At 30.2% G+C, this 13,398-nt stretch overlaps 1 protein-coding gene across 4 annotated transcripts in view; it reads left to right on the top strand.

The window, feature by feature from the left end:
* Mettl15 (methyltransferase 15, mitochondrial 12S rRNA N4-cytidine) overlaps nt 1-9,609 on the top strand; it is a 225,760-nt gene extending 216,151 nt beyond the window's left edge. For all 4 annotated transcript variants that reach the window (XM_021727839.3, XM_078046305.1, XM_005327461.5 and 1 more), the window contains one exon: nt 6,557-9,609. In XM_021727839.3, coding sequence (XP_021583514.1) covers nt 6,557-6,999 — 443 coding nt within the window. In that variant the 3' untranslated portion in view covers nt 7,000-9,609. The remainder of the gene's footprint in view (nt 1-6,556) is intronic.
* Nucleotides 9,610-13,398: the final 3,789 nt, after the last annotated feature.

The following is a 13,398-nucleotide window of genomic DNA, read 5'->3' as shown; positions in this document are numbered from 1 at the left end:
CCTGGTGACTTCTTAGCAGGTATTTCTACCTAGTCTGTGCATACCTAAGAAAACTCTGCCTTTTGCTCTCTGAACAGTTACTCTAAGAAGGAAACCTATTTTTGCTTTTTTCAGAGGTAAAGGACATTTACTTATCTTTTAGTTTAATAATTTGAAAAACCTCGCCTAAATATACTTCAATTTTTTTCTTCATATCTATTTGTATGTACCATTGCCAGTTGATATGTTGTTCTTAAATGGCCATTGACATATGCTTATTTTACACTCTTTTAAAATTTCACTTTACACAATTTTCATTGTTAGCCTTTCTTCCTTTAAGTTACAGACACAAAGTATTAGTATCAAGGAAAATTAGTCCTGAAATTTAACCTTCCCAAAATAAAGGAGGCTATGTGTCTTTGATCCCCAGAAGAATAGCACAGTGTTCCACAGAACTCATTGCCCATAGCAGATCCATGTAACTCTCTCATCTCTAAATATAAGACTTGAGGAGATTAATAGGACCACATCTAGAAATCTATTTTAGTCAGATTTTTAACTACTATGACTAAAGACCTGACAACAGTTTTTTTTAGAGGAATGAAAGTCTATTTTAGGGCTCATGGTTTTAGAGGTCTCAGTCCATAGATGACGAACTCCATTCCTCAGAGCTCAAGTTAAGGCAGGACATTATGGCAGAAGAGTGTGGTAGAGGAAAGCAACCCAGGATGTGGTACCAGAAAGCAGAGAAAGACTAATCTCAGCTCACAAAATATATAACCCAAAGGCACTCTTCCAATGACCTATCTCTTCCAGCACTCCCTATCTGCCTATAGTCACCACTCAGTTAATCCCTGTCAACAGTTCAACACACTGATTAGTTAATATTCTTATAACCCAATCCTTTCACCTCTAATCTTTATTGCATTGTTTCATACATGAGCTTTAGAAGGATACCTAATATCTACAACATGACAATCAGACCAGTCCTTTCCAAGAAATCCACTGGACAAAATCCAAGTCAGAATTCCATAAATAATAATAAGAAATCCCCAAAAGGAAAGCTTCATGGATTAGGGTTATTCTATTATATTTAACACCTAAGGATAAATGAAAGCTCTATGTTCATTCTCTGTGACATCATTAGATCTTACAAAGAAAATTTTGTCTAATTCAGTGATGCTAATTGTCAGCAAGAGCCTCATTTATAATATGTGTATATCTAATGTGATTATGAATTTTATAAAAATTTTAAATTTTATGGAATAAAGTATTAATGAAATCTCATTTTCTGTACATATTTTGAAATAAAAACAGGTATCCTCAAATTAAAAGCATTAATCAAGAATCTCCTAGTTGGGTCTGGGGCTGTAGAGTGTGTACTTCATATACATAATGTCCTGGATTCCCAGTACTACACACACAAAAATTTCACAGTTGTACAACTAGCCAACTGAATAAATTATAAACTGTGTCTATTCTACTGCCATAGGACAGTGCTAGTTTAGCTGGTAAACAGAAATGACTAACATATTTTTGCAATGTCAAATAAACCAATACTGTGTTCATAGCAGAATGTATAGGATAATTTCAAATATTATTTTGTTATTTTTTATGAAACATTGCCTGTTTGATTAATTTTTAAAAATGTATTCAGTGACAATAGCATAGAAATATTTCTGCTTTTATATTTTAATTTAGTTAACATGGAGCCAGGCATGCATGGTGCCAGGCATGGCTAATTCAACACTATGTTTAAAAACTACATCCTTAAATAAATATCTTTGAAATAGAAGTTCTGTGATAAAATTTCAAGAAAATTAAGTGATTGCTGTGTTGGGCCATGATTTTAATTTCTGCAAAATATTAATGCTAAGAAAAAATATTTTAAATCATTAAGACAAAAATGTCCTATGATACAGAAGTAAACATTCATGCTGTTTACTTCCTATTTTATGTGAAAATATGTGTATGTTAAAATGTATTTTATATTATGTTTCTCCTTTGTGAAAATTAGTCTTGGATTAGGCAAGGACTTTCAGAATTTAGCTTTCCTGAAGCTTCCTTTAAGTCCAGGCCCCAAAATAAGACCAGTTGCTTATTTGTTTGGATTCTTAGAATACTCTGAAACACATTTCTCTATGTCAAATTTAAAGAAGCTGTCCTTCCTCTTTAAAAAAACAACAACACACATTTATTTTTTTAGTTATAGGTGGACACAATATCTTTATTTTATGTGGTGCTGAGGATCGAACCCAGTGCCTCACACATGCCAGTCAAGCCCTCTACCTCTGAGCCACAACCCCAGCCCCTGTACTTCCTCTTAAGCTTTGACATTGACATCTTGTTTCTGAAAGACCTAGTTGTTGGAGAATAAATTCCCCAGTGTCTAACATTTTCAATGCTTTGGCAAAGTAGTTTTGTAGAAGAAAGAATGAGCTCTTCACACTAATTGTTAACTTTAGACAGCCAGTTTCTCAACTCTGGTGCTTGTTAGATATTTCTCTTCTCTGTTTCAATTCCCAGAGAAAATTAATCAGTTATGTGTACAGTGCTGGATGTACAGATTACTGTAATGTGAACTAAGGTACAGGACTTGTTTAATTTTATCTTTTGTAAGAGCATGTTAAAGATATTGAAATGCCAGAATTGCAGTCATCTTGTCATATTGTCATTTGTAGATAATCTGAAATAGAACATTTCTCTATGGAATAATATTTTCCAAGGACCTACTTAAATCGAAGAAATATTCCTAAATAAATCAATTGAGCATTATGTTGTAATTCATATATGCCAACAGTTGTGAGTTTAAGGAAAACATTAATTTACTTAAAATTAGCATTTTTGTTTATCTCTTTTTTTAACTAGATAGGACATGTCTGTTTTTCTGTGCAGGTTGTAAAAAATGATGTAGACAATATCATACATGTAACATTATACAGTTTACTTTTCTATATTTTGGATACAAATCCTTTATATATGATTTATAAATTTTTTCCCATTCTATACATTGTCTTTTTATAAAGAATCTGTTACTGAACTCAAAGTCAAGAAGATTTATCCCTGTTTTCCTCTAAGGATTTTATAATTTTATTCTTAAAATTAGGTTTTTATCCATTTTGAGCTGATTTTTATAGGTAATGTGACATGGGTCCAACTTCATTCTTTTGCATGTGGCTGTTCTATAAACCAAACACCATTTGTGCAAAAGATTTTCTCTACTGTATGATCTTAGCACACCATAGATGGATGGATTTATTTCTTGACTCTCAATCATATTTCATTGACCTTTCTATTGTTTCTCCAGTACCACACTATCTTGTTTGCTGTTGCTTTGTAGTAAGTTTTGAAATCTGTAAGTTCTCCTACTTTACTTTTTCCCCCAGATCATTTGGATTGTTCTGGGTCTCTTGTAATTCCATATAAATCAGCTTGTCATTTATACCCAAATTCAACTGGTATTCTGATAGGGAAAGCATTGAGTCTGAACAGTTAGGAGAGTATTGCCAAGTTTTCCAATTCTTGAACAGAAAATGTTTTTGCATTTATTTAGGTCTTTTTAAGTTTCTTTCAAAAACATAACTTTTAGAGCATACCTTTTGGACTTCTTTTGTTAACTTATTTCTAACCATTTCATTCTTTTTGATGCTTGTGAGTGGAATTGTTAATTTCATTTTCTTTGTTACTGGTATTATAGAAGCACAATGGATTTTTGCATGCTAATTTTCTATCCTGATAATTTACTGAATTCATTTATTAATTCTAATAGTTTGTGTGTGTCTATGAGTGGAATGTTATAGGAGTTTTTAACTTACCAAGATGATGCCATCTCTGTTAAGATAATTTTACATCTTTCCAATCTGAACACTTTTTCCCCCTCTTTTTCCTGTCTAATTGATCTGACTAGAACTTCTAACACTGTTAAATAGAAGTGCTGGCAGCAGCATCCTATCTTGTTCCTCATCTTAAAGGAAAATCTCTTGATCATATGTAGATTTTATTGTGTTTGTATGGTTTTCTTCCATTCCTATTTTGTTGAGTATTTTTAATTATAATAATGTTGAACTTTATCAAATATATTTCTGTATCAATTGATACGATTTCTTTTTCCTTTATTCTACTAATGTGTTATATTATATTGATCAATTTTCACGTGTTGAAACATATTGCATTTCAGGAATAAATCTCACTTGGTCATGGTATATAGTCAGTCCTTTTAATCGGGTGAATCACTTTGTTAGTAATTTGTTGAGGGTTTTTATATACATATTTATAAGAGATATTGGTCTGTAATTTTCTTGTTATGTTTTTAGTTTTAGTACTGGCCTCATAAAATAATTTGGGAAGTGCTTCTTCCTCTTTAGTTTTTTGAAAGAGCTGATGAATATTTTTTTTTTATGTTCAGTAGAATTCAATGATGAAGTTATGTGGGCCTGGGCTTTTCTCTGAGGGCAGACTTTTAATTATTTATTGATTCAGTCTCCTCCATTGTTATATGTCTCTTCAGGTCTGTTTCACCTAAGTTAGTTTTGTTCCAGGATATAGCCTTTATAGTCAATATGTATATATATTTCAGTATAGTTTTAATTTGCATTTCCATAATGTGGAACATTTTTCAGATGTTTGTGAAAAGGCATGGTACATAGCTTTTTTGAAGTGCCTTTTTAAACATTTTCCCATTTTAAAAATAAGTTATTTGGCTTTCTTTTTAAGTTGTGAGTTTTTTTATATATTATGGATCAGAGAACTTTATCAGTAGTTTATATATGTAGTTTATAGCTTTAGTATATCAATTCTGATCAGTTTATATATGTAGTTTATAGCTTTATTATCTATCAATTCTGATCAGTTTTAAAGTAATTTTATATATATAGTATGAGATAAGAGTTGAGGTTTATTTTTTTGTATACTCATTTTTGTTGAAAAGACTATTCTTTCTCATTGAAACAACTTGATCACTTGGTCAAAAAACAAACATCTATAAATGTGGCTCTATTCCTTATATGTCTGCTTTTAAGACATGCATATGTTTTTTATTTGTGTCTTCCTACTATATTGACCTTGTTCTCAATAGGCAATGTTTCTTTTTTTTTGCTCTTAGTAATTCTTCTCTTTAAAAAAAGCTTATTCTTTTCATTATTAATATAGTTTGTCCATATTTTTTAACTTTACTTTCTATATGTTATAAATTTTCCCAGCTTTTTGTTTGCTTGTTACAAATTATTAATGTTTTTATCTTTAAAATCCCTTACCTGTAAAGAAAATATAGTTTGGTGCTTGCTGTTTTTCCAATTGAACAATCTCTTCACAATTTTTTTATGAAATAATGAGATATTTATTAGGGAAGGTAGATTAAAGGGTATATATTAATTAAAAATTACAGGGAAAAATACCAATTAGAAACATTAACAATTTACAAATAATATTAATTAAAGGGAGAGGGAATCACATTTTACTTTGTCTCCACAATTTTATTGGAGTTTTAGTTCATTTTTGTTTAATGTAATTATTGATATATTTTGTCTCTATTTCATTTTTCTGTTCTTTTATGTTTTTAATAATAAACAATTTTGTAGTATTATTCTCTATTAGCTTTGTTTTATTTCAATGCATTATTTTTTTGTTATTAGATTCATAGTGGAACCATAGTATGCAATTTTTACTTCCAATAAAATATAGGAAACTTGTAATAGTATACTTTCATTTACCCACTCTCTCTTTCCTTGCTTTTGTTATATAGTATATGTTTATATGCATAATATAAACCGAAGAGTAAAATGTTATAAACTAGCTTAAAGAGTCTTATGCCTTTTAGGAAATCAAGAGAAGAATACATATTCACTTGCATATATTACCTATTTTTTTTATTCCTTTCTAATAGCCTAGAAAGTGCATGACATCTTATATTTCAGCCTGAAGAATTTTCTTTAGCATTTTGTGAATACAAAGTAGTTAGCAAGGAATTGTTTCACTTTGTGTTTACTTAAAAATGTCCTTTCAGTCTTTATTTTTGAAGAAAAAATTTAGTGGACATAACTTCTTAGAAAATATTTTTTATTCTCAACACTTTGAGTAGTATTCCACTTTGAATATTATTCCAGTATTATATCTCCACTATGCTATTATTCACAATTTTGTTCTTTATTTAATGTGTTGTTTTATTTGCTCTTCTCATGAATTTTGTTGTTGTTTACTTGTGGTGGTTTGATTATGATATACCTAGGTGCAATCTTCTTTGTTTATTTTATTTGTGGTTCCCTGAGTTTCTTATAGCTGTGATTTAACATTTTTCAGCAAAGTTGGAAAGTTATGAATTTTTATCTACTCATTCTCTTTTTCTGTTCCTTGTTTGATTCTAGTTCTCCTTATGAATCATGAAAGACATTTGTGATACATAGTTTTAAACTTTGGAAGAATGGAAATAAGGGAGGGAAGGGAAGTATGAATGAAATTCCACAATCTCTAAGAAAATTTAGTTCCTTAAATATGCATACACTATATACAATTCAGTACATTTACAGTGGAAATATTAATGTTACATTTCCTCTTTTTCTGTTTTTACAAAATCTATGCCTAGGTGCATTTCCTCCCTCTGCTATTTATGCACGAAAAGACTTGCTACAAAGATCTACCCATATTGCTACCAAGACTTTCCAAGCTCTTAGAATATTCGTAAATAATGAGCTCAACGAACTCCACATGGGACTGAAGACAGCTCAGAAGTTTCTGAAACCTGGTGGTCGCCTTGTTGCCCTTTCCTTTCATTCATTAGAGGATCGAATTGTCAAAAGGTTTTTGCTTGGGATAAGCATGACAGAAAAGTTTAACTTAAGTGTTAGACAGAAGGTAATACAAACATCCCAGTTGAGTTCATATCATGCAAATAAGGAAGGAAGCTCTATAAGAGCTCCTTTAATGTGGGAATTGATACATAAGAAAGTGCTTACTCCAGAAGATTGGGATGTACAAAATAACCCCAGAGGTCGCTCAGCCAAGCTTAGAGCAGCTATGAAATTATGAGATCTGATTTTCAATTTTTCCCTCAGTTTCTTTAATTTATTTGTCTATGTGATGAATAGGTTAATACCTCCAGCTTAAAGCATAGGACAGCCTTGAAATTTATTTAAAATTATTTTCTTCTCAAAAAAAACTGTAGGAAGTTTTAACGTAACATACAAAGCTCAACTCAGAGCAGCAGCATCTCGGGGCTGGAAAAAATGTGTTTATCTTGCATTATATTTGACTTCTGAAATTCAATTCTTTCTCTGAGCAGGAAATTTTTTTAAAAAACATTATGTTTATCTAAATATGTAAACTCCAACTGTAAAAGACAAAGAGATTATAATCTCTCTGCATGCCCTAAATTCTGAATTTAGATATTAAAATTTATAACAGACTTTCTGTGGCTCAAATAATTAATGATAATATGGAATGAATTTTAATTTCCATATTGGTAAATAATTAATTACTGTAGCTTTCTAAAAGTAGCCTTTTTACAAGTTTTAATTTTCAAATATTATTTTAATATGGCATTATACTGACGGATTTCACTATTGAAATTTATAGTTCATTGCTTTAAAAGGATTTTTTCAGAGTGATATGTGCTAATTTTCATAAATTCCAAAATAAAAGTGTAGAATTTCCCTAACTGCTATGACAGAGAAGTGTTTCACAGAATTTATATTCGATATCAATTATATCTATTTTAATAACTCAGAATTACTATTAGTAAATAATACAAACTTGTTTGAATTCTGCATTTTTATTGAACTATTAAAAAATTCAGTAGAGCTATTTGAAGTAAGAAACTGTCTGATTTATTCAATATATTAAAATTAATGCTCCCTTAATGTTTCTACCTAGACATAGAAACTATAATAAGGATAAAAAGTTTTTTCAGGAAAATTGCACTTGGTGGAGTATTCTATAACAAATTGATAAGATTGATTCATAATTCACATGTCATTTTTTATTAGTAAATATGCACTTTAATTTATTCAGTTATTCAGCAAGTACTGAACTTGACATTAGAGAAACAAAGGTAAGTATAATACCCATGATCCATAGTACCTGTTCTGTGAAGCTTGTTGTCTAGTGGACAAGAATGATGTTAGTTAAATAATCACAAAAGTCAATATGAAATGGACACAGTGATAAATGTTACACAGAAGCATACAAGAATGATGTTAGTTAAATAATCACAAAAGTCAATATGAAATGGACACAGTGATAAATGTCACACAGAAGCATACAATATAATTTAAAAGTATCTGGTAGAGATTTGACCTGTTGGAGGAAACCAGGTCTGAGAATGTGATTGATTGTGACCTGAAAGATGAACAGGAGATAATTAATCAAAGGGTGTATGGAGTGGGGTGGGAGGATGGTGTTTAAAGGTACGTATAAATGAGTATTCTCTTAAGTAATTCTTGAAATCATTAATTTTCTCAGTAAACTATTTCTTCAAATACAGAAAGCATTCATACTTTCCAGTATGATTACAAATACTTAATAGAAAAATCCAAGTGAATGAAATATCAACATGACTATATTTACCTCAGACTCATTTTATTTACCTATGTAATATTTAACTTTACTCCCCAAACTTGTTCACTGCTTTTATTTTATAGGCTTTATTTAAATCTAAACAATCCTGCAATGAAATCAGGATTAGAAAAATATCTGGGGAATGTGCTCAAAATATAAACAAGAGAATGCACTTAGGTTAATTCCCTGAATCCTACCTGAAGAATTTTATGTTTCTCTTCATGTGTAAAATATATTTGTAAATGAAAAAGATTGACAATAGTAACTTCCCATATGAGTATCTGATTAGAAAATAAAAGACTAAACTCTTATATTAAAAAATGATTCACCTATTTCATTAATCATTTTTACATCCTGTATAATATGGAGAATTTTTTCATTGATATCAAGTTAAAACTGATTGCACTGGATTGGATAGTGTTGTCCTAATATTCATCTGCTTCCTTATTTGGAAATACCATCATTTCAGATATGAGTAGTTAAGATGATGTCATACTGGAGCAGGGATGGCCTTTAATCCAATGTGACTTATGTCCTTATAAGAAGAGCAGAGACACAAGTGAAAGTGACCTGAAGGTGGAAGCAGAAATTGGAGTAATAAGTCTATAAGCTAAGGTATACTCAGTATTGTTGGCAACCACTAGAAGATAAGAGAAAAGCAAGAAACAAATTCTCCCTCAGACTCTCCAGCAAGAACCTACCCTGCAGACATCTTGGTTTTGGGGCTTCTAGCCTCTAAAACAGTTAAAAAATACATTTCTACTGTTTTAAGCTACCCAGTTTCTGGTAATATGTTACAGCAAAACCTAAGAAACTAATACTCTGACAGATCAAAATCTTGAGTAATATGATGAGAAAAATACTTCTCCAATACACACCAAATCGGTTTCAAAATATTTTAGTGCAAAATATATTAAATGTTTTGTTATTAGGCTTTGTTGTAAAATGCATAATAAAATATGTGAATGAGTTTTAATTATGGAGGATGGCTTTGGGAAATTCAAACAATACACAGAGAAAATAAAAATTGATTATTAGGATGAATATGCAACACTTTTCTAATAAAATATTTCTGAATCTCTATATTGACTGCTTTGTATGAATCATTTTAACTTAGCATTGATATCATGTAGTATATCCCTTATTTTTTGTTCATCATTTAAAACATGAAATTTAATAGCTAATTTTATCTCTACTTATTCACTTTGTTTTAAAATTTGCATATTAGTGACATTCTCTCCAAAGTCTCTAGGATTTTTTTGAAAGGTATTAATCATATCTGTATGTCTTATCTGATATTTCATGTAATATATGTATAGTTTTGCTTACATTCATTTGTATTGAAGTATTTCTTATAACTACTAGTGTATAAGAGAATACCAGTATGCCAACTGTTTTTGAAATTAATCTATTAAAATTCACTTTCAAATATTTGAAAATCATAACTTCTTTAATCTTTATAGAATATTTTATATTCTATATATATTTTAAATTTCATTATATAGTATTTCTATAGTTTAAAAAAATTCTAATTTTTATTTTTATTTATTTATTCATTTATTTAGATAGAGATTGACCTGGGGTGTATAATCACTGAGCCACATTCCCAGCCCTTTTTTAAATTTTGAGTCAGGGTCTTGCTCAGTTGCTTAGAGCCTCACTTAGTTGCTGAGGCTGCCTTTGAACTTTCGATCCTTCTGCCTTAGCCTCCCAACCAGGTTACAGGCATGCGCCACTACACCTGGCTAATTCTTGTTTTAAAATTAGAAGTGTTTATGATTCCATTTTTCAGACTTTTAAAGACAATTTTAATTTTATTTGAGATCTCTCATCCAAAAAGTATGAGACAATTCTTAATGGAATGTAATTCTTAACCATACACACATGCACATACATGCTCACACACACACATTTATATTCATTCAGTAAGCATATAGGAAAGAATAACTGTTTAAGGAGAATTTTTTAAAACTATACCTCTTGCCTAGTCTTCCCATGCTCCCCCTCCCTACCCCACTATGAATCAGCCTCCTTATATCAGAGAAAACATTCGGCATTTGGTTTTTTGGAATTGGTATCTTCACTTAGCATTATCTTCTCTAACTGAATAGATGAACTCTAGATAGGGCAGAGGGGTGGGAAGAGAAGGGGGGCTTGGGTTTAGAAATGATGGTGGAATGTGATGGACATTATTATCCAAAGTACATGTATGAAAACACAAATTAGTGTGAATGTACTGTGTATACAACCAGAAATATGGAAAATTATGCTCTATATGTGTAATAAGAATTGTAATGCATCCCACTGTAGTATATAAATTTAAAAAATTAATTTTTAAAAAGGCAGCAACCTGAGGAAGCACTGATGTTGAAATTTCAAATTTAACAAGGATTTTAAGCCTGATAACAATTCTTCCATTTTCTCTCAAGAGCTTCACTAGATTTTTAAATAGCATTCTTTTCAAAATTCAAGCAGCACTGTATGATGTCAAAATACAGTGTGAAAAAGAGAAAATATGGAAAAGGTTATGACCAATTTGGCTATTGCTTTATTTGGTAGAATATCTATGTTGAGGTATTTGTGATGCTTGCAAACAATAGCCTGAATCTTTTTGCATATTGTTTGGAAACAAAAATTGTAAAAGTTGAGTTTGATGCATAAATGTTAAGAATTCTAAACATGAGGTCATGAAACCAGTTTTGTCAATTTTGATGCTATAAAATATAGTTAAACTATTTCTGCATTTTAATAAACATTCAGAACAAAAACTCAAAAGAAATCTAAAAATTTTAAAAAATAAAAATATACCTCTCTCTTCTTTTTATATTCCTTCTCCTCCTTACCTTTCTGTATTCACATTACTTGTGAGTTTCTTGTGCCAATTGAGATGATATTAGTTTACATTTCAACTTTACTTTGGAAAAAGAAATATTAGTAAAATTGGCATATTCTCTGGCAAACTAAGCCCTACATGTTATAATCTTTGTAATGGATAAAAATTCACTAAGAATTGCTTCTGGTTAAAATTCTGTAAATTTTGGCCTGCCATGGTGGTGCATGCCTATAATCCCAGCAGTTTGGGAGGCAAAAGGACTGCAAGTTCAAAGCCAGTATCAGCAATTTAGTGATGCCCTAAGCAACTCAACAAGATCGGTTTCTAAATAAAATATAAAAAATGCGAGGAATATGGCTCAGTGGTTGAGTGCCCCTGGGTTCAGTCCTTGGTACAAGAGAGAAAGGAAAAATTCTGAATTTCCTTTAATGTAGTTATTTTTCTATTCAGTTTTTATAGTTGCTACTACTTTCTAATAGATATTTTTGTATAGCAGCATTCTATTAGAAAGGGATAAGCATTAAAATATAAAGGAAATTTTGTGCAAAGCTTGAAAAATATAAATTTAGTGACAGAAAATCTGATATATTTTTCTCAGAACCACATACCATATGTTTGATGTCAAATGGAGCATGGTTTATAAAAATCAGCACCATATTCTAAAGAGGCTGGGTTGTATAACAAGCATAACTATTTTTATATTATTTTCTCAAATTTCATCTGCTAATAGCTACTATTTCCAGCTAATGTTTGGTAACATACAGGATGATCTGCAGGAATGCTAACAGAACATTTAAGTATAAATTATTTTTTAAAAGTATAGTTGCAGCATTCATTTTCAGAAACATTAAAAATTCAATAGAATTAATTCTGCAAGATACAATGGTCATAGCTTATGATACCTATCATAAAATTCATCACTTTTTGGCTACCTCACTTTCTTCTCTAACTATACACCCAGATTATTAGATTAAATAAATAAATAAAATAATATAATATAATATAATGCTCTGGTATGCAAAGTAGTAGATTGCCTCTTTGGTAACACTGCATCTCCTTAAGCAATGTTTTGCCTTAATATCTGAACTGTTGTTTACCATTAGCAGTTGTCCTGTTATATCATTGCTCAAATAGTTGTATACAAAGCTGCAGTCAATCAAGAGGACATGAGTTATTTCAATAATTGTTTCTATTCCTTACATTCCATCTTATGCTTTGGTCAGTAATACTTTTCTGCCTTACATAGGTAAGTCGTGTTGCCAGACAAATAATATCAGTCCTAACTCTTTCACAAGGAAAAAATAATCACAAGGTGCTCAATTCAGGAGCATTATAAATAACACTATTGGCTATTGAGTCAGAAAAACATAAGTTTGAATTCTAACTCGGCATGCATTTTTAGCAAAATATATGAATTTGAGCATGCTATTTATCTTGAACTATCATTTATTTATTTATTTCATTTATTGAAAACAAGGAAAGTATGGTCCTTTTTAGTGAAGTTACTATGAATTAAATATAAAATAATAAATATGCATGAAGTGAAAATTATAAGGATAAAAATGGCATGTAAAATATTTAGCACTATTCGAGACACATATTAATTACTCAGTGATGCTATTATTTTGCTGAACACTGTGATTAAGGATGCGTATTCTTCATTTTGGTAGTTTTAAGTACATCTCTAATAGCAACTGATTTATAGTTAGTTTTATTATTTAGAATTTTACTCCTAATATTTATTTACCACCCTCATTTGTTTGTTGTATCTTGACAGGGTATATAAAACACAAGTCATTGCTCTTGTGGAATTTCCATGTATAAGAAAACAAGATGATATCTTTTTTAAAAAATTTAAGTTATTTGACATTCATTTAGGTTGGAGAAACTATTTATCTTTCTATGATTCTTTATCAGTAAGTAGCAAGTCTATATAGTTGTTGTAGTACAATTCTCCAACAAAATACATTTTTAGAAGAGAAAGGAAATAAATAATTTTCAAAATATTAAAGACAAGATGATTATAGAAGTATGAAAAA

Source organism: Ictidomys tridecemlineatus, chromosome 4, assembly GCF_052094955.1.
Source record: "Ictidomys tridecemlineatus isolate mIctTri1 chromosome 4, mIctTri1.hap1, whole genome shotgun sequence".
Taxonomy (NCBI): domain Eukaryota; kingdom Metazoa; phylum Chordata; class Mammalia; order Rodentia; family Sciuridae; genus Ictidomys; species Ictidomys tridecemlineatus.
This window is presented reverse-complemented; position numbering and strand designations above follow the sequence as displayed.